The 22,215-nt window shown below is 45.5% G+C and overlaps 1 protein-coding gene across 1 annotated transcript in view; it reads left to right on the forward strand.

The window, feature by feature from the left end:
• The window catches only part of gpr143 (G protein-coupled receptor 143), a 47,703-nt gene extending 44,349 nt beyond the window's left edge, over nt 1–3,354 (forward strand). The window contains exon 8 of the mRNA XM_078221458.1: nt 3,043–3,354. Within this exon, the coding sequence (XP_078077584.1) occupies nt 3,043–3,354 (312 nt within the window). The remainder of the gene's footprint in view (nt 1–3,042) is intronic.
• Nucleotides 3,355–22,215: the final 18,861 nt, after the last annotated feature.

The raw sequence follows: 22,215 nt of genomic DNA on the forward strand, positions 1-22,215 counted from the left end.
CATTTATCCACATTATGCTGCAGGTGGGCAACAGCTTCTTCCCCGTCGCAGCCGCCATGGGAACAGTGTGTGCTTTCCATCACTTTCCATTTCTAGTAGGGTGCTCATTAATAGCCCTAACTCATGTAGCGGCAAAGGGGCCAAAATTACTATTATAGGATCAGGACCAGATTGAGGGCATACTCCTATTTTTTAAAAAGTGGGAGGAAAAGAGGTAAAGCTCCATCAAAAATAGGCTGCATTACTCAGAAGGGAAGAATTCAGTCGTCATTGTCATTTACTTCTGATTGTTGTGATGGAATCCATAGTTTCAAAGCTTCAAAGTATTTCTGAGACCTTAATTGAAAAGGGAAACTGAGAAAGAAAACAGATCCTCCTAGTTTTTAAGGAAACTGAAACTGAGATTGGAAACTGAAACTGAGATTGGAAACTAAAACTTCTGGGGGGGGGGGGACTGAAACTGGTTGAAACACATCAAAGGACACAGCACCATCCAAACTCGGGTGAGTCCAGTGGTGCAGTACAGGCAGACTGAAGAAGTCAGAGGCTAGATTCAGCGTAGGCAAATATGTAGTTTTTGTAGCTGTTTTGTTTGCTTGAAGAGAATATTAGTGGATCTGTGCCATCCAGACCGTTGTGAGCAGAATTCAGGAGGCTCTGGTGATGTGTGTGGTTTTTGATGAATTCCCTGCCCGGAGAACTCCGATTTGTTGTGTACTGCTGTTGGCTGCAAATCCCCAAAGAGGAGGAGGTGAAATTTTTTGCGAGGAAGACTGTGTTTTGAAAGTCTTTGTGACGAAGGTCGCTGACCGATATTCTGAGTGGACTGCCAAGACTGCCAAGACCTGTAAGACCTGTTTTCGTATTTTCTGTCATTAAATATAGCCCTACAGTGCAGAAGGAGGCCATTCTGCCCATCAAGCCTACACCATTCTGCCCACAATCCCACCCAGGCCCTATCCCCCATAACCCCATGCATTGACCCTAGCTAGTTCCCCTAATGCTAAAGAGCAATTTAGCATGGCCAATCCACCTAATCTGCACATCTTTGGACCATGGGAGGAAACCGGAGCACCCGGAGGAAACCCACGCAGACACGGGGAGAATGTGCAAACTCCACACAGACAGTGACCCAAGCCGGGAATCGAACCCAGGTCCCTGGCGCTGTGAGACAGCAGTGCTAACTACTAATTAATTGAAATGTGCTTGCTAATCATATTTAACTTGTGTTAGAGTATAGGTGGTTACCCATGATAATATTGTTTGCATTGTTTGACTCTTGTATAGTAAAAAAACTCTTTTGTTTTAAACTATGGAATATTATGGATTCACTTTTTCAGTAAATAACTGGACTTTAGAATTTCTTAGTTTTTGAACTCAGACTAAGACTAACTGGACTTGACTGAGATCATAACATTGTGTTAACATATTTGAAAACATGAGGACAGTCAGCACTCTTCAGGCAGATTACTGAAGAGCCAGAAAAATGAGGAAATTGGGAGGAATCAATTTCGTGGAAGAAATGACTTTAGCACAAGATTCCTGACTTGTGAATTGCTTTCATTCTCATTTTGAAATGAATGTGACTAAAGCTAATGAGCCTCGGGTTTTACCGCATGCAGGAGATGAGTGCATTACTGATAAGATTGGTCCACTGTCTGTAACTGAGCAAATAGAAAGAGATGGTGCTTTTGGTGCAGTGTTCACCCAAGCTGGAGCAGATTGGGAATGTAGGCTTGGCAGAATGGATGAGGTGACTGGGATTGTTCCTCATTCACTTTATAGACAGACTCTGACTTTACCACGTTTGATTCACAACCAACCGCACTTGCGTCGTTTTCAAATTGACACCTGTTTCAGTTTTTCAGCGCAGGTTTTGACTTTATGACACCATGCCAGCAAACTGTTTGATCAACTGTTATGTTCCACCTTTCCCAATCGCAGAAAGGACAAATTTCTTCTTAAAATCAAAGGGTGGCACAGTGGTTAACACTGCTGCCTCACAGTGCCAGGACCCAGGGTTCGATTCCAGCCTTGGATGACTGTGTGGAGTTTGCACATTCTCTCCGTATCTGCATGGGTTTCTGCCAGGTGCTCTGGTTTCCTCCCACAGTCCAAAGATGTGTAGTTAGGTGGATTGGCCATGCTAAATTGCCTCTTAGTGTCCAAAGATGTGCAGGTTAGGTGGATTGGCCATGCTAAATTGTCCTTTAGTGTCCAAAGATGTGTAGGCTAGGTGGATTACCAGGGGATAAGACCTGGGTGGGATGCTCTGTCGGAGCGTCGGTGCAGACTCAGTAGGCCGAATGGCCTCCTGTGATTCTATGAAGCAAGGAAATGTCTCTGAAGGTGGAGACACGATTATAATGATGGGAAATACACTATGAGGCAATTATACTGAAGCAAGATCTCACAAATCTTTCACTATAAACTGTGAAAATAACGTTCAGGAACCAATCCTCCATTTATAACATTGTACCTGTGGGAAAGCCAGTTTTGACTTGCAACAGTCCAACTTATGCAGCGGTTTTCAGGACTGCCTGTAATTTTAAATGAATAAGTAAATAAATACCAAAACAGAAAGTGCTGGAAATTCTCAGCGGTTCTGACAGCGTCTGTGGAGAGAGAAGAGTTGATGTTTCGAGTCTGGATGACTCTTCGTCAGAACTTTCCACAGTAATTTGCTTTTATCTAAGTAGATAAACACATTTATTTTTAATTCTGACTGAGAGTGTCGTCCAATGGGACTCCTTTTGATTGGCTATTGTAACTTCAGAAGACTGGTGTGATTTCAGCCAAATCTATGGTGGCCAATTAGAACCTTCAAGGACAAAAAAGGTTAAAGGTTACCGGTGGATATAATGTTGCCAGCCTCTTTGTCGCTGGCATTGGGAAAATTAACCCTTTAAATTGATATCTCTGTTTAAAATGGGGGCTGCAAAGCTCTGAAGGCTAAGCAAATAGTCCTTGAATGCTTCGTGCAGTGCTGGTATTGTTGTGTTCTGTGTAGATTTCTAAACCCAATCCTATTTTCATTTGCAGAGTATCCTGAATCCAATGCAAGGCTTTCTCAGCACGTTGGCATTTTATGGCTGGACTGGATGGGACTTTGACTTCTGGTTTCAGAAACACGACATGCCTTGGGAGTTGCCAACGACCTCTGCCACAGCGGAAAATGCTTATGACAACCCGGTGGCAGCCTCGCTCAATTATCACGGATATCTTCAAGAACACGAAAAGATGATCACTGAAAATGGCCACGAAAATAACGATGAGCTTTCTGTCCTCTCAGAAGGTAATGGGAAAGCAAATGGTTTCTTGGTAAACATCTCCCCCATCTATCAAGGTCTATAACTGGCTTCCTCAAGCCAGAGCAATTCCAATACTTCCACTATTATCCATTCTTTTAATCTCCTTGAAGATATTGGTCTATTTGAGGAGAGTCCATGCTATGGTTTTGTCTCTGACTATCAATATTGGTCTATGATCAACCAGCAGGTTGTCTGCTTGAGTGAAGGTCTTTGTAGGGTCCTCCTCCCCACAATTGGGGTTGACGTTGAGATGTATTGCACAGCCTTTCCTTCAAACTCATTGTAGTAAATGCAATGATTGGCGAACACCACTTAGAGTCATAGAGGTTTACAACATGGAAACAGGCCCTTCGGCCAAACTTGTCCATGCCATCTTTTTTTTTTAAACCCCTAAGCTAGTCCCAATTGCCTGCATTTGGCCCATATCCCTCTATACCCATCTTACCCATGTATCTGTCTAAATGCTTTTTAAAAGACAAAATTGTACCCGCCTCTACTACTATCTCTGGCAACTTGTTCCAGACACTCACCACCCTCTGTGTGAAAAAATTGCCCCTCTGGACCCTTTTGTATCTCTCCCCTCTCACCTTAAACCTATGCCCTCTAGTTTAAGACTCCTCTACCTTTGGGAAAAGATATTGACTATCCAGCTGATCTATGCCCCGCATTATTTTATAGACCTCTATAAGATCACCGCTCAGCCTTCTAAGCTCCAGAGAAAGAAGTCCCAGTCTATCCAGCCTCTCCTTATAACTCAAACCATCAAATCCCAGTAGCATCCTAGTAAATCTTTTCTGCACTCTTTCTAGTTTAATAATATTCTTCCTACAATAGGGTGACCAGAACTGTACACAGTATTCCAAGTGTGGCCTGACCAGTGTCTTGTACAAGTTCAACAAGACGTCCCAACTCCTGTATTCAATGTTCTGACCAAGGAAACCAAGCATGCTGAATGCCTTCTTCACCACTCTGTCCACCTGTGACTCCACTTTCAAGGAGCTATGAACCTGTACCCCTAGATCTCTTTGCTCTGTAACTCTCCCCAGTGCCCTACCATTAACTGAGTAAGTCCTGCCAAAATGAACTGCATTTTGGTTCAGTCTACCAAAATGCATCACCTCGCATTTGTCTAAATTAAACTCCATCTGCGTTTCGTCAGCCCATTGGCCGAATTGATCAAGATCAATTGCTTAGCGAACAGCAAGGGGTTTATTACTATTTACAGTTGTGCACAGGGTGCTACAATGGATGTGTTTATTCTCGACTCGAGGATCAATCTGGCTGCAAAAGCCCACGCTTTGCCCAGAGGTCCAGCTCTCGTTTCACTTTGGGCGATCGGGTCACATGACCCTTCTGATGCACCCCACTTAAAGGGGCCAACTACAACACTCATTGATTCCCAGAGCCTTTCAAACTTCAGAACCCCTTCATTCCTCCTGCTACCTGTCAGTTTCTAAGATCCCGTCCCCACCTTACCTGACACTGCCTCATGATTTATTGATCAAAATTGATGCACCTTCAATCATGGTCATGTCTTGTGGGCAAGTTTTTCCCGGTATCTTGGCCAGCATTCATCTCTCAATCAACATCACAAAAAACAGATTGGTCATTAATATATTGCTGTTTGTAGGAGCTTGCCTTCCTTCCTTTTCTTCCTTCATCCTTTCATTTGTTTTTTTCCTTTCGTTCTTTCATTCTTTCTTTCTTTCATTCACACTTGTTCCCTCTACCATGATGGAGCTCAGCTACTCCCCCCAAATCTCTGGGCTTGTCACACCTTCCTCCTCCCCCACTCCACAAGTACAGTTGAATCCTCCAAGAGATATTTGCACTCCTCCATTTCCAGCCTCTTGAGAGCCTTGATTTTCATTGTTCCAGCGTCGGTGATCATGATTTCAGCTACCTCGGCCCAAAGATCTGGAATTCCAGCCCCACATCCATTTGTCTTGCTTTCTTCCCTTTTTTTAAGATGTTCCTTAAAACCTACCTCTTTGACCAAGTGTTGGGTCATCGTCACTAGCAAGTCCTTATGCGGCTTGGTGTCGAATGTTACTTGATAATGCTGCCATCAAAGTCCTTTGGGACATTTTACTATGTTAAAGGTGCTATATATTGACAAGTTGTTTTTCTCAATGTTTCTCAATGTTTGATGCTCCATATTGTGGCCCAGAGAGACACTGGGCCCGATTTTACCATCACGTTGCACCCGTTTTTGGGCACAAAAACTTAGTAAAGTCGGCCGTGAGGTGAGAAGCATGATCTGCGCCTGCCTCCGCGCCGGTTCCCCCTTTACCAAGGCCTGAAAATGGCCACGATTGGGACCGCTCCCGAAACAGGGGCGATGGACATTTAAATGCATTTGCGTGCATTTAAATTGACTTAATGGGCTGCACGCCCAACTTTACCAGCACTTCCCCCTTTACCAATGCGTTCACCCATCCAGAATAGGCGCAAAATAGACATACTCCATAGAGGTCCGATTTGGGCGCTCCAGTTAGTGAGGAGGTAGGTGCCTCACACATCCGACAGCTCTCAGTTTGAGATTGGTGGGGGTGAGGTGGGGGGGGGGGGCCGCTGTCACTCTGCCTGAGATCGGTGGGGGGGGAGGGGGGAGGAGCCCGCAATCGGTCTGGGCGGCGAAGGGGGTGGGGGTATAAGGGGGTCAGTAATGTGGGGGTGGGGTAATATCTGTGGCAGCCAGGGGGAGGCATTATCCAGGAGGGATGTTGGAGGGAAGTAGCATTTGTATCATTTATTTTCTGCGCATGCGCAGTTGGAGGCGCCGATCGGAGCTGCAGGGTTTCGGGCGCGTTCAGTCCCGCCCGCAGGTTTCTGCAGCGCGATTCAGAATCGCTGATATTTTTTCAGGCAGGGTGCATATGGGGGCGCCTGAGAACGGGTCTAAAAGTCGGATCTGAAACATTCCAGTTTCAAGACCGCCCAGCGCTTAGAATCAAAATGGTAAAAAAGGACCCATTAACTCAATTGACAGAAAGGCTTGGGTTCAAAGTCATGGGATTCTTGTTGGAAGTTAAGTGATGATGCTTCGTTTGTACTCACAGACCAGGTTCTACTCTTTCTACTTTTAAAAGAAGTAAAAACGCTTAGCAGAGCAATACTGCATTTTATATGATACGTTTTTAGTGAAGAAATATCCCTTTTTTAATCATCCAAATAGATCAATCTCAAACATAAATATTTGTTGCAAGAAAAGTTGCTTACTGCGGATGTTGAAAATCTAAAAGTGGTTAACAACTGAAGAGATGTGTGGGAGTTTATGCTCTTCCACTCTTTACCGATGACATTTCAAAATGGTGACCACCCACACCTTTGCCAGCAGCTCATTTTTATACACAACGTATAAGTTGACCCCTATTTTTGGAGGGATTTTTAGAGGCTTCAAAGGTCGACTCGTATGCTGACATCTAAGGTACATAAGAATGTAAGAAATAGGAACAAGATTTGTCCCCTCAAGTGTGCTCCATCATTCAATAAATCATGCCTGATCTGTTTGTAGCCTTCACTATACTTTCCTGTCTGCTCCATTCCCCATAACCTAGACTTCCCTGCAGATAAAATATCTGCCCAACTCGGCGTTGAATAACACCTAACCTCCACTATTATCTGGAGCAGAGAATTCTGAAGATTCACAGCCCGCTGAATGAACAAATTCCTCCTCACTCCCATCTTAAATGGGAGTCCCCCTATTTTTAAACTGTGGCCCCCCCTGGATCTAGATTCCCCCATGAGGGGAAACATCCTCTCAGTATCTACACTGTCAAACCCACTCAAAATCTCATGTGTTTTAATAAGATCACTTCCCATTCTTCTGAACTTCAGTGAGTATAGGCCCAACCCTTTCATCACATAACAACCCCTCATCCCAGAAAGCAGCTTAGTAAACCTTCCTTGAACTCCCTCCATTGTGATTCTATCCCTCCATAAGGAGACCAAAACTGTATGCAGTACTCCACGTGCTGTCTCACCCATGTCCTGTACAGTTGTGACAAGACTTCCATCCACTTGCAATGAAGGCTAACATTCCGTTTGTCTTCCTAATTACTTATTGTACCAGCTTGCTAACTTTGTGATTCATGTACAAGGATGCCCAGATCCCTCAGTGCCACAGCATTCTGCAGTCTCCATCAATTTAAATAATATTTTGCTTTCCTATTTTTCCTATCACTGTGAACAATCTCAGTTTTTTATGCTATACTTCATCTGCCAATTTTTTGCCACTCACTTAACCTATCCGTATCATTTTGTGTCCTCCTCACAACTTACTTTCCTTCCTATCTTGGTATTATCAATACAATACACTCAATCCCTTATCATAGAATCATAGAATCTACAGTGCAGAAGGAGGCCATTTGGCCCATCGAGCCTGCACCTAAACAATCCCACCCAGGTCCCATCCCCGTAATCCCACATATTTACCCTCCTAATCCCCCGACACTTGGCAATTTAGCGGATTCAGCCTAATCCGCACATTTTTGGACTGTTGGAGGAAACTGGAGCACTCGGTGGAAACCCGCGCAGACACGGGGAGAACATGCAGACTCCACACAGAGAGTCACCCGAGACCGGAATTGAACCCAGGTCCCTGGCGGTGTGAGGCAGCAGTGCTAACCACTGTGCCATCGTGCTGCCCCTTCATCTAAGTCATTAGAATGGATCATAAATAATGGAGACCCCAGCATTGATCCCTGTGGCACTCTACAGGTCTCAGTTTGACAATCTGAAAATTCCCTATTCATTCTGACTCTGTTTCCTGTTTGATAGCTAATTCTCTGTTCAAACCCATACATCCCCTCCAACACCAAGAGCTCTTATCCTGTGTTATGGGACACCTTGTCAATTGCCTTTTGGAAATCCAAATGCACTACATCTATTGTTCCCTTTATCTACCCTACTTGTTACATCCTCAGAGAACTTAAATAAATTTATCAAATACAATTTCTCTTTCATAAAATCATGTTGGCTGTGCTTGATTGTGTTATGATTTTCTAAGTGTCCTCTGACTGTCTACTGAATAACGGATTCCAGCCTTTTCCCAATGACCAGTGTTAGGAAATTATAGGCCAGTTGGTCTACTTTCTATCTCCCTCCTTTCTTGAATTGTCTATTCACTTGGACCTTTCCAGGATCTGGAGAATTTTAGGAAGACTACAACCAGTGCAACCATTTTTTTTAATCTGCCCTGTATTTATTGTCTGATACAAATCAAAGCTTTGGTTACATCTCTTTAAAGTTTATTTATTGGTGTCACAAGTAGTAGTAGGCTTACATTAACACTGCAATGAAGTTACCGTGAAAATCCCCTAGTCACTACACTCCGGCGCCTGTTCGGGTACACTAAGGGAGAATTTAAATGGCCAATGCACCTCACCAGCACGTTTTTCAGACTGTGGGAGGAAGCGAGAGCACCCAGAGGAAACCTACGCAGACATGGGGAGAACGTGCAGACTCTGCACAGACAGTGACCCAAACCAGGAATTGAACCCAGGTCCCTGGCGCTGTGAGGCAACAGTGCTAAGCACTGTGCCACCATACCGCCCATCTCTTACGACACCATTGCCATATGGAACTTCTCATTGTCATTTCAACGCTCAGAAAGACTTCAGTATGATGCAACATGATAATGCAAATCACCAGGACATTGGTGTTGCTGACTGGTCGTTGGAATATCAGTGGGGTTTAATTTCTTCTGTTCATTGCTATCATACCACAGGTTGACACGTGTTAATTCATCAGCCGCCTTTTACTTTCTCTCATCATAGCATCCTTTTGTAACACCACTATCACTTCTATTATTTAATCATCTCTTGTCCTGCACCTAATCACAGACATGTCTCTTTTCCCCTCTCATTGTTTCTCCCTGGTTCTGTTCCTGCTTCTGAGCTGTTCATCTGTAACATTCACTGGTTCTGATGAAAGGTCATTAGTCATTTTTGGTCTTTTCAACAATTTTCTCTTGTCAATAACTTGATAGAAGAATTAGCATAGCCCGGAGCCATTGAGCAAGTCTGATCACAGTAGATTGCGTCCGTGTAGGATGCATACTCCTGTCAATTAGAACATAAAACCTTAAACACGCCAGAGCATTTTACATAGGATAGACTAATGACCAAATTCATTCATGATTAACTGATTCTCAGAAGCAAATATTTATGCAAAATACTGTGCGGCAGTAGTAATAACTTGCACTGTAAATTGGTTGTTTAGTAGAATGGTTCTCTCAGTTCCTTCTGGCAATCTCTGAAATGTCAGTTGGAATATTGAAACTTGTCTCACCAAATTATACACACCATTAAGCATATAATAGCACAGTGAACAGGACTAACACATCACTTTTATCCACTGGATTTATTTGATGTACAAACAGTCTTTGAAAATTGTCTCTTGTAAACAGAATCTTTATAGTCTAAAGTCTACCATCCCAATAAACAATGAGATAGTTGATGTTATATCTGATGTTCTGACGTTTTTGAGTCTTAGCTCTTGTGTGGCTTTTGTATCACTCCAACTAAAATACCTTAACACTTGGCACAATTGGAAATTACTTATATTAGTCTCCATACAGTAATCTTGTTTGTTACTACCTTGGTAAACTGCTCCCAACATCGCTCGCTGCTACTCCATGCTGCCAAGGATAATTTGCTACCTTTCAAACGGACTTGACTAATTATACTAATTCAAGAATCTTTGAACCGGATGCCAACTGTAGTATACTTTGAGGTGTTAGACACACTTTTCATAGAATTCCTACAGTGCAGAAGGAGGTCATTCGGCCCGTCGAGCCTGCACCGACAACAATCCCACTCAAGCCCTATCCCCGTAATCCCACGTATTTTAGCCTGCTAATCCCACTGACACTAAGGGTCATTTATAGAGTCATAGAGGTTTACAGCATGGAAACAGGCCCTTCAGCCCAACTTGTCCATGCTGCCCTTTTTTTTAAAAGCTAGTCCCAATTGCCCGCATTTGGCCCATATCCCTCTATACCCATTTTACCCATGTAACTGTCTAAACGCTTTTCAAAAGAGAAAATTGTACCCGCCTCTACTACTACAACTGGCAGCTTGTTCCAGACACTCACCACTCTCTGTGTGAAAAAATTGCCCCTCTGGACACTTTTGTATCTCTCCCCTCTCACCTTAAACCTATGCCCTCTAGTTTTAGACTCCCCTACCTTTGGGAAAAGATATTGACTATCTAGCTGATCTGTGCCCCTCATTATTTTATAGACCTCTATAAGATCACCCCTCAGCCTCCTACGCTCCAGAGAAAAAAGTCCCAGTCTATCCAGCCTCTCCTTATAACTCAAACCACCAAGTCCTGGTAGCATCCTAGTAAATCTTTTCTGCACTCTTTCTAGTTTAATAATATCCTTTCTGTAATAGGGTGACCAGAACTGTACACAGTATTCCAAGTGTGGCCTTACCAATGTCTTGTACAACTTCAACGAGACGTCCCAACTCCTGTATTCAATGTTTTGACCAAAAAGTCTGATTTAGCATGGCCAATCAACCTAATCCGCACATCTGTGGGAGGAAACCGGAGCACCCGGAGGAAAGCCACGGGGGAAACGTGCAAACTCTATACAGACAGTCACCTGAGGCCGGAATTGAACCTGGGTCGCTGGCACTGTGAGGCAGCAATGCCAGCCACTGTGCTGCCCACTTCTGCCATCAAAGGGGGCTTTTATCTGAGTTAAGTGACCAAATTGTCCTGTTTCTTCTGACAGTCTCAGCAGCTTGGGCTATTTTGACAAGGTGGCCATCTCTATTTTAAAAGTAGTTAACCTTGCTTCTTGACACCAAAGACAAAGTTCTTATTTTCTTGGGGCAGAATAAGAACATTTGAAACTGGGATGTGCTGTCTTCGGTAGCCTAGACAATAATGTTGCACTTTGTCTCATGTGTGGCATTAAAGAGGGAAATCAGCCAGGGTGCCTGCCCCTGCTTACTATCCAGTCATTTCGCTTGAGATTGTGGGTGGGAAGTGTACGTCAGCAAAGGACGTGATTGAGCTTGGCAGTTTTAACCTCCTTAGCCAAATATCCTGCTACGGCACTTAGTCTGAGCTCACATGCGGCAGGACATCTAAGGTGACTGGTGCCATGAAACAACATGCCAGGAAATGGAACTGCTTTTGGGAAAGGCGTGTGTATTTAAAATCACCGAAGACTGTGTACTCAGCGAAAACTAGCATTTCCTAAAAATGTTTTGACACCAGGAAAATCTGGCTTCCTGTGATTTAAATATATATATGCAAGTTCCGAAATGACACTGTGGCAAACTAGCATTCAAAAGCTGGTTTGAAATACTGTCCCTACTAGCAGAGTTAGGGGCGGCATGGTGGCACAGTGGTTAGCACTGCTGTCTCGCAGCGCCAGGGACCCTAGTTCGATTCTCGGCTTGGGACACTGTCTATGCGGAGTCTGCACGTTCTCCCCGTGTCTGCGTGGGTTTCCTCCGGGTGCTCCGGTTTCCTCCCACAGTCTGAAAGACATACTCGTTAGGTGCATTGATCATGATAAATTCTCCCTCATTGTACCCGAACAGGCACTGGAGTGTGGTTTTCACTTCATTGCAGTGTTAATGTAAGCCAACTTGTGACACTAATAAAAAAAAAGGCTTAGCAACTGTGAAAATATGAAGAGAGGAACTTCCAATACATGTTCAGTATTGTTGTATCTTATTGAACATCAGAATCATTATGGATCTGCTGCGGGTCCAGTGCTACCAGAAGCAGCTGCCTGAATTAACTGATGCAGGGTTGGGTCGCTAGCTACTCTGAATCCTGATGGAGTGAAACACTCTGGGGGCTGGGAGATGCTAGCGAGCCCAGAGAATTCCATCCCGGCCTCACGAATAGTATTTAAATAGTATGCTAAATACTATTTAAATGCTGACCCTGCCTCCTAGCCGATTTCTGGCACGCCGCAGATGCCTGGGAAACGCAAGCACGGTGCGAATGCTCATGGGAACCCCGCGAATCGACCAATACGCGATTTTCCCAGCCCGCTGCGCTGAATAATTAGCGCAGCGGGATGGGAGAATTGTAGTCACTGAATTTCCTTAGCCTCCTGAGAAAGTAGAGGCGTTGGTGGGCTTCCTTGACTATAAGCGTCGGTTTGGAAGGAGCAGGACAAGTTGTTGGTGATCTGGACACCTAGAAACTTGAAGCTCGCGACCATTTCTACTTCATCCCCTTTGATGTAGACAGGGGTACGTCCCCCACTCTGCTTGCTGAAGTCGATGACTATCTCCTTTGTTTTGCTGACATTGAGGGAGAGATTATTGTTGTCGCACCAGTTCACCAGATTCTCGATCTCATTCCTGTTCTCCGGCTTATCGTTGTTTGAGATCCGACCCACTACGCTAGTGTCATCAGCATTCTGATATTCATTCCTTCCTATAATAATAATAAGGTTAAGATTGCATTGCTGTAACTCTAGATTGTTTTTAACTAGATGAGTGTTTGAAACATTCAGAATTCAATAACCTAATGACAGTATTTTATGTCACGTTATGTAACTGCTGCTGGAATGTCCCTCATTTGGTCACAAGATGGTTTGCACCTTCCTGTCAGCGATAAGAATTAAGATCCTGCACTCGTTCTTGTCATAATTTTCTCAGATAACACAAGTATACCTTTCCAAGACTTCAAACTCCGAACCACTTCCCTACAAATTCCCAGGATTTTAACACTCGATTGCAGTGGCAGTAAAATGTTTGATTTGTCTTCCCTTGTCAATGCCGCTGGTGTCGTGAGCACTTGATGCAAATTTCCTGTTTCAAAAGAGAGATCATGCTGAGCTTTCTGTTTGATGTTTGGAGGCATTGAGAATAAATGGGTGAAAGCAAAATACTGCGGATGCTGGAATCTGAAACAAAAACAGAAAGTGCTGGAAAATCTCAGCAGGCCTGACGGCATCTGTGGGGAGAGAATCGAGCCAACGTTTCGAGTCTGGATGACCCCTCGTCAGAGCTTCTTCAGAGAATAAATGGGTGCAGGTTTTCTTTCAAGATCCACCTGCTGTGCCACCTAAGTGCGGTTTGCGCCAAAATTAGGGGGAACGATCTTACCATTTTGCCCTGCCGGCCAATGGGCAGGCGAGCCGATAAGATTGTGAGAGAGCCAAGAAATCAAGTTCGTGCCCGGTTTCTCGCCTCTCCTGATCTTACCAGCACCAGATATCCGGTGGCATTTAAATATTACAAGTGAGCCCGGGATGGAATTGTCAGGATTCGCCTCTGTGGCCTCGACGGTGGAGGTTCTCTCCGGTGAGGATCACGCCTGATCTCCCATCAACGGGGCCCAGACGTGATGGTCTCGCCGGTAGAACCAGAAACCATTGAGGTCATGCCCACCAATGCCAAGGGGGCGGGGCCTGAGGGAGTGGGGCCTGAGGGGGGTGTGGCCATTCGATGTGGGTGGGGGGGGAAACCACTGTAAACTCTGAGATCGGTGGGAGGGGGGGGGGAACTGCCTCCGCTCTGTAACTGTAATCATTGACGGTGGGGCGATCATCCGCAGAGCCCCGCGGTAGCAGGGATGGGTGGTGATGGACCATGAAGGCCGGCTATAGCTGGGGGAGGTAGTGACAGGTCACTGTGCACACAGCAATTGCGCATGTGCAGATCTCTATCAGCCAGCTTTTAGGCGATCTAGGCCCCCCCCTACACCCCCAGGTTTTGCCTCTTTTTTTGACTAAGTCAGGTATGATTCTAGAAACATAGGAGCAGGAGGAGGCCATTTGGCCCTTCGAGTTTGCTCCGCCGTGCATTAAGATCATGACTGATCATCCAACTCAGTGGCCTAATCCTGTTTTTTCCCATAACCTTTGATCCCATTAACCCAAGTGCTATATCCAGCCGCCTCTTGAATGCATTCAATGTTTTGGCATCAACGACTTCCTGTGGTAATGAATTCGATTTTTAAGTCGTCCAAAAAAACGGCGCGAATTCCTCCAGTTTTGACGCTCATTCAGAGCTTAGAGTTTCTTTGGTAAGAACGCCCCCCCCCCCCCCGGTCCAAATTTTCCAGGCTTCGGCTTGTAACCCCCTTCAATGGAAAGACTATCCTCAAATTATTTTCAGGTCTTTGTTGCTAATGTAGCCATTATTCCAGCAGCTCGACAAAGCATTGAGGCAGAAGCTTCAGTTGTAAAAGACAAAAGTACACAAGGAGAAATCTCCTCCACCTCCCCCTTGCCCTGGGAGCAGCGCGTAACAGAAAGTCAAGCAGCTCACAACCAACTGCTGCAAAGGAACAGGATTGATTTCATTTCAATGGAGCAAAACCGAGTTGGACTCTTTTATAAGTATAACCCTAATTTACAATTAGATTCCCCCCTCCCTCCCTCCCACACTGACTCCACCCAGCTTGTCGTTTGAGGAACGGTTGAGGTCTCTGGGTCTGTACTCATCGGAGTTTAGAAGGATGAGGGGGGATCTTATTGAAACTTACAGGATACTGCGAGGCCTCGATAGAGTGGGTGTGGAGAGGATGTTTCCACTCGTAGGAAAAACTAGAACCAGAGGGCACAACCTCAGGCTAAAGGGACGATCCTTTAAAACAGAGATGAGGAGGAATTTCTTAAGCCAGAGAGTGGTGAATCTGTGGAACTTTTTGCCACAGAAGGTTGTGGAGGCCAGGTCATTGAGTGTCTTTAAGACAGAGATAGATAGGTTCTTGATTAATAAGAGGATCAGGGGTTATGGGGAAAAGGCAGGAGAATGGGGATGAGAAAAATATCAGCCATGATTGAATGGCAGAGCAGACTCGATGGGCCGAGTGGCCTAATTCTGCTCCTATGTCTTATGGTCCCATGATCCCTGTGTTCACGTGATCTAGTGTTGATCCAGGAAAGCCTTCCTTTGTATATTACCTGATCAGTTCTTTGCGCTGTGGTATTCCTAACGATAAGTAATTCCAGTGAAAAATGAAACCAGATTAAATAAATCAACCAAGGAAACATGGTGCTCAGTGCAAGAAATGAACTCCAGTGCCACATTTGTTTTATATAAATTCCTGTCAATGCTTATTTCATATAATGAGTGTTTCTCTCTCTCTCTCTTGTTTAATGGGTGGTTCTAACAAGAAAGGTCAGGCATGGACTCCTGTGTTGCAAATTCATTTCTATTTATTCTGAAATCTAATTTGAAGCCATGGGAACCAGAACTATCAAAAGTGACAATTACTTCTTTGTTGTCCGATACCAAAGCTAGAACTGGCCGTGATCTTTTTAGCCCCTTTATCTTCCTGTGTGCTTCATATCAATGGATTGGCAAGATGACTCTGAGACGCCTGGACCTGTTGAACGACTATAGTTAAGCAGGGAAGGACAAAGACCTTGGAAGGGGCGGGCGGGGACCCGACAGCTTAAGCTCATCATAGAATCATAAAATCCTACAGTGCAAAGGTGGCCATTTGGCCCATCGAGTCTGCACCGACCACAATCCCACCCAGGCCCTATCCCCATAACCCCATACATTTACCCTAGCTAGTCCCCCTGACACTAAGGGGCAATTTAGCATGGCCAATCCACCTAACCCGCACATCTTTGGACTGTGGGAGGAAACCAGAGCACCCGGAGGAAACCCACGCAGACACAGGGAGAACGTGCAAACTCTACACAGTCACCCAAGCCGGGAATCGAACCCGGTTCCCTGGCGTTGTGAGGCAGCAGTGCTAACCACTGTGCCACCATGCCGCCCATTTGACAACCCAAATGTTGCATGAGCCCCGATGATTGATACGACCCTTGCACAGGTGCTGGTAGCTTCCCAATGGGCTAGGCCCTTCTGGGGATCAGGCACCCAGAGGTAGCCAGCTCATACACAGGTGCAAGGAAGGCAGTACATTACCTCCACATCAGCCGCAGGTGCTGGGGACCACAACGTAGGAGCAACTGTAACATTTGTGTAATCCTTTGTAGTTGCAGTTGGGGTCTCACTGAGTGCTAGTTTATTACTGAATGCCAAAGCATTACATGTATGTGCCATGGTAAAGGTCATGTAAAGCAACTGTTTGTCCATTAATTTCTGCATGAGTGGGCCTTTACCAGGTGGTAAGTAGTTGAGACGCAGAGCATGTAAAAGTGTGCACCGAATGAGGGAAATTGGCAATGAATCCCTTGGAATGAGGTAATGATGGAGCCACCAAACTGGTAATGGCATTAAATGAAAGATCATTAAAGCTGCAGAACAAGATGACGGAATCATCTCGGAGGGAAATTTAAAGGGCTCTGAGAAGAAGTGTTGAAGAATGAGCCATGTATCTCCCTGACCTACGCGTCGAAGCCTGTTGATATTGGACTCGTGTATATTTCCACTGCCCCTCTGGTCTCTACTCCAACTCTTTCTCTTCAGAGGAGAAATTGATGCATTCAAAATGGCTTCCATTCTCCAATGCTACTCCCCTCTGGAGCCACCAGCTTGTGCAGAGTGCAGTATACAAGCACGATAAATGATACCCTGGATGGGCGTATTGCAGGGCAACCCCAGATGTAGCGAGGCCTCAGCTTTATTCTCAGAAGGCCAATTGCACGGCCCTCATAGTCACACAGCAGCAGTTGTGAGTCTTCTCTGCTGGGGTTCTGTAAAGCTGCAAGCAGTCATATCTTTGGCGTGTACCCCTCGTCACCCAGGAGCCAGGTGGCTTGGAGGGCTGAGGGAGTGTCTCAGGATAAATGAGTTCTGGCAGCTTTCTGGAACCATGCACACACCTGCTGCATCCTCTCGTGACAGTCACAGGCTGATTGAATCTTCAGCTACTGGAACCCTTTCCTGTTCGTAGAGGCACCTGGCATGCACTGCGGGAGCTTAGATGGCCACACATGTGAACCTGGGGGAATCTAGCAATGGCCCATCGCCTTCACAGCCTGACTGGTGTGATTAGTGTGATACCTGATATATTGCACTGCCCTCTGGTGCGTGTGTCCATTACCAGCTTGTTGCAGCGATAGGCTGCCTGGGAGATCCCACATATGCCTCTAGGTGATCATAGAAATCATAGAAACCCTACAGTGCAGAAGGAGGCCATTTGGCCCATCGAGTCTGCACCGACCACAATCCCACCCAAGCCCTACCCCCACATATATAGAACATAGAACAGTACAGCACAGAACAGGCCCTTCGGCCCACGATGTTGTGCCGACCTTCATCTGAAACCAAGATCAAGCTATCCCACTCCCTACCATCCTGGTGTGCTCCATGTGCCTATCCAATAACCGCTTAAATGTTCCTAAAGTGTCTGACTCCACTATCACTGCAGGCAGTCCATTCCACACCCCAACCACTCTCTGCGTGAAGAACCTACCTCTGATATCCTTCCTATATCTCCCACCATGAACCCTATAGTTATGCCCCCTTGTAATAGCTCCATCCACCCGAGGAAATAGTCTTTGAACGTTCACTCGATCTATCCCCTTCATCATTTTATAAACCTCTATTAAGTCTCCCCTCAATCTCCTCTAACCTACGCATTTTAGGATTCTAAGGGGCAATTTTTTTTTTAGCCTGGCCAATCAACCTAACCCGCACATCTTTGGACTGTGGGAGGAAACTGGAGCACCCGGAGGAAACCCACGCAGACACGAGGAGAATGTGCAAACTCCACACAGACAGTGACCCGAGCCGGGAATCGAACCCGGGACCCTGGAGCTGTGAAGCAGCAGTGCTAACCACTGCGCTGCCGTGCCGGTAGCCCTGGAGTGCTCCTGAATTGGAAATGATGAGCACCTTTGCCCCCTTTGACAGCACAGGCAATGGATGGCCATCACATTTCAGCGTCCCCAACACTTCTCCCAGCACACCGCACACACCTGCTACCACCTGTCTTGATGTGGAGATGCCGGCATTGGACTGGGGTAAACACAGTAAGAAGGCTTCTTACTGTGTTTACCACCTGTCTTGACAGAGTAAGAAGTCTCACAACACTACGTTAAAGTCCAACTGGTTTATTTGGAATCACGAGCTTTTGGAGCGATACTCCTTCATTAAGCGAGTGGCGAGGTCACCTCCACTCGCCTGATGAAGGAGCAGCGCTCCGATAACTGGTTGGACTTTAACCTGGTGTTGTGAGACTTATTACTGTGCCCACCCCAGTCCAATGCCAGCATCTCCACATCATGCCTTGACAATTAAAGTTTATTTATTAGTCACAAGTAAGGCTTATATTAACACTGCAATGAAGTTACTGTGAAATTCCCCTCGTCGCCACACTCTGGCACCTGTTCGGGTCAATGCACCTAACCAGCACGTCTTTTGGACTGTGGGAGGAAACTGGAGCACCCGGAGGAAACCCACGCAGATACGGGGAGAACATGCAAACTCCACACAGACAGTGACCCAAGCCGGGAATCGAACCCGGGTCCCTGGCACTGTGAGGCAGCAGTGCTAACCACTATGCCACTGTCAACAGACCTGGTTTCCTGAAGGGCCAGGCCCTAACATGAAGCTGTCTGAAAGACAGCTGGGTTGCACAATATATACAAGTCGAGATTGCTCGGTTACAGTTCAGCTTCTCATTGGCTGTTTTGGCAGCAAACATAATTTTCTTGGAATTATCACAAGCTGAAATTTTCCACTGTGAATTCGACACGACTCTGACACACAGCTGCGGAGTCCATACTAAGCCAGCCAGTATTTCCCACTGTCGTTCTGTGTTCTAAAGTATACATCTGAAACAAGATTTAATACCTTCCATTGTGTTCAAGAAATGCTTCGTTACCAATCTGCCACCTATTCTGCTGCAAACAAAACGGTATGTCAAACTGTTGAGGGTTGTTATTTATTGTGCAGTTCGAGGCCTGTTGGATCTTCTAATGATTCCCTGATCTTGCCAAGGCACTTATAATGATCATGTTGACTTAAAGGAACACTAATAAATATGACAAAAGGAGAAACTACGCAGTATCCAGTGTATTTTTCATAAATATCTAGCAAGTGACAAACATGCTTCACAAAACACGAAGACTGTAAAGGGAAATTAAAGTCAGCAAAACGTGCAAATATTGAGCAATAGACCTGGAACATTCTCTTCAACATTTTTCTTCTTACTTGAATTTGGAACAGTAATTTGTTTTTTGGCAAAGATGAAAAGAAAATATTCAAAAAAGGTTAAATTTCTTTTGTGTAAAATAAAATAATCTTCAGAGATGAACTCCGATGCTCCAAGCCTAGAAATTACTAAATGATATTGTTGGATAACTGATTGATGCAAGCATTATTCCTGCCCTATTTCAAGGAAGCAGCTTAAATTCATCGCTAAAGTGATGGACAAGGGATGCCAGAAGAACACATTGACAGTGGGGCAAATTTTCCCGTTCCGCCCGCCACGGGAAGCGGAATGGGCGGGGGACGGACCATGGAAAAGTCCGTTGACCTTGAGCCGGATTTTTCCATTTCGGGGCGAGGATGGCCGGAAAATCCTGCTCAACGTGTCAAGTCAGGCAGGAAAAGTGGCACTGCCAGCTTTTTCCGCCGTATTTTTTGACATGTGGTCAAAAGAAATCTTGCAGGCACATCCCACGATATCACTCCTACCCCACTAGCAACCTCTGCCCTAAAAAAGGGTGCCCCAATCTGAAAACAAAAATCATAGAATACTACAGTGCCGAAGAGGCCCTTTGGCCCATCGACTCTGCACCGGCACATTAGAAACACCTGACCTCCCACCTAATCCCTTCTGCCTGCATTTGGTCCATAGCCCTGAATGTTATGATGTGCCAAGTGTTCATCCAGATACTTTTTAAAGGATGTGAGGCAACCCGCCTCGACCACCCTCCCAGGCAGTGCATTCCAGACCGTCACCACCCTCTGGGTAAAAAGGTTTTTCCTCACATCCCCCCAAATCTGCCCCTCACCTTGAACCTATGTCCCTTCATGACTGACTTCAACAAAGGGGAACAGCTGCTCCTTAACAACTCTGTCGAAGTCCCTCCCAATCCTGTACTTCTCGATCAGGTCCCCCCTCAGCCTTCTTTGCTCCAATGAAAACAATCCAAGCCTACCCAACCTCTCTTCATAACTTAAATGTTCCATCCCAGGCAGCATCCTGGTGAATCTCCTCTGCACCCCCTCCAGTGCAATCACATCCTTCCAGTAATGTGGCGACCAGAACTACGCACAGTACTCCAGCTGTGGTCATAAGAACATAAGAAATAGGCGCAGGTGTAGGCCATCTCGCCCCTCAAGCCTGCTCCGCCATTCAATGAGATCATGGCTGATCTGATAGTGGGTTCAGTTCCACTTACCCGCCCGCTCCCCATAACCCTTAATGGTTAAAACTCTATCTGTGACTTAAACACATTTAACGAGGTAGCCTCCACTGCTTCATTGGGCAGAGAATTCCAAAGATTCACTACCCTCTGGGAGAAGAAGTTCCTCCTCAACTCTGTTCTAAATTGACTCCCCCGTATTTTGAGGCTATGCCCCCTAGTTCTTGTTTCCATTGTAAGTGGAAATAACCTCGCTGCTTCTACCCTGTCTCGCCCCTTCATTATCTTATGTGTCTCTATAAGATCTCCCCTCAACCTTCTAAACTCCAATGAGTACAGGCCCAGTCTACTCAATCTCTCCTCATAAGCTAACCCCCTCATCTCTGGAATCAACCTGGTGAACCTTCTCTGTACCCCCTCCAAAGCTAATATATCCTTTCTTAAATAAGGGGACCAAAATTGTACACAGTACTCTAGGTGTGGCCTCACCAGTACCCTGCTTTTATCCCTCTCGCGATAAAGGCCAACATTCCATTTGCCTTCTTGATTACCTGCTGCACCTGCAAACTGAGTTTTTGTGATTCATGCACAAGGACCCCCGGTCCCTCTGCACAGTAACATGTTGTAATTTTTCACCGTTTAAATAATAGTCCATTTTACTATTATTCCTTCCAAAGTGGATAACCTCACACTTACCAACGTTATACTCCATCTGCCAGATCCTTGCCCACTCACTTAACCTATCCAAATCTCTCTGCAGACTCTCTGTGTCCTCCACGCAATTTGCTTTCCCACTCATCTATGTGTCATCCGTAAACTTTGTTACCCTACACTCGGTCCCCTCCTCCAGATCGTCTATGTATATGGTAAATAGTTGAGGTCCCAGCACCGATCCCTGCGGCACGCCACTAGTCACTGATTGCCAACCGGAAAAGCACCCATTTATTCCGACTGTCTGCTTTCTGTTAGATAGCCAATCCTCAATCCACGCTAACACTTTACCCCCAACTCCGTGTGCCTTTATCTTATGCAGCTTATCTTTGGTCTAACCAAAGTTCTATACAATTCCAACATGACTTCCCTGCTTTTGTAATCTGTGCCTCGATTGATAAAAGCAAGTGTCCCAAATGCCTTTGTCACCACCCAACTAACATGCCCTTTCGCTTTCAGAGATCTGTGGACAAACACGCCAAGGTCCCTTTGTTCCACAGAACTTCCTAGTGTCCTGCCATTCATTGAGTACTTTCTTGTCAAATTACTCTTTCTGAAGTGTATCACACTTTTCAGGGTTAAATTCCATCTGCCACTTATCTGCCCATTTGACCATTCCATCGATATCTTCTCGTAGCCCAAGACACTCCATCTCACTGCTAGCCACCCATCCAATCTTTGCGTCATCTGCAAATTTACTAATCCTACTCCTCATATTGTTATCTATGTGAGGGGTTGGATTAAATAAAAAAGGAAATACCAATCCCCCTCCCACTCCACGGACACAGGCACACCACTCCCCCAGGGAACCCCTCCCCTCCCCTGATGGATGTGGTTTCCACCCTCTAATCCACCAGGGATCTTCTTTATTCTGAAGTTCTGCATTCGCTGTCAGCTACACAGAGTGTCAGAGTCAACATAGCTAATGAAAAATTGCACCTTGCTTAAAAATGGAGGTCG

This window comes from Mustelus asterias, chromosome 10 (assembly GCF_964213995.1).
Source record: "Mustelus asterias chromosome 10, sMusAst1.hap1.1, whole genome shotgun sequence".
NCBI lineage: Eukaryota > Metazoa > Chordata > Chondrichthyes > Carcharhiniformes > Triakidae > Mustelus > Mustelus asterias.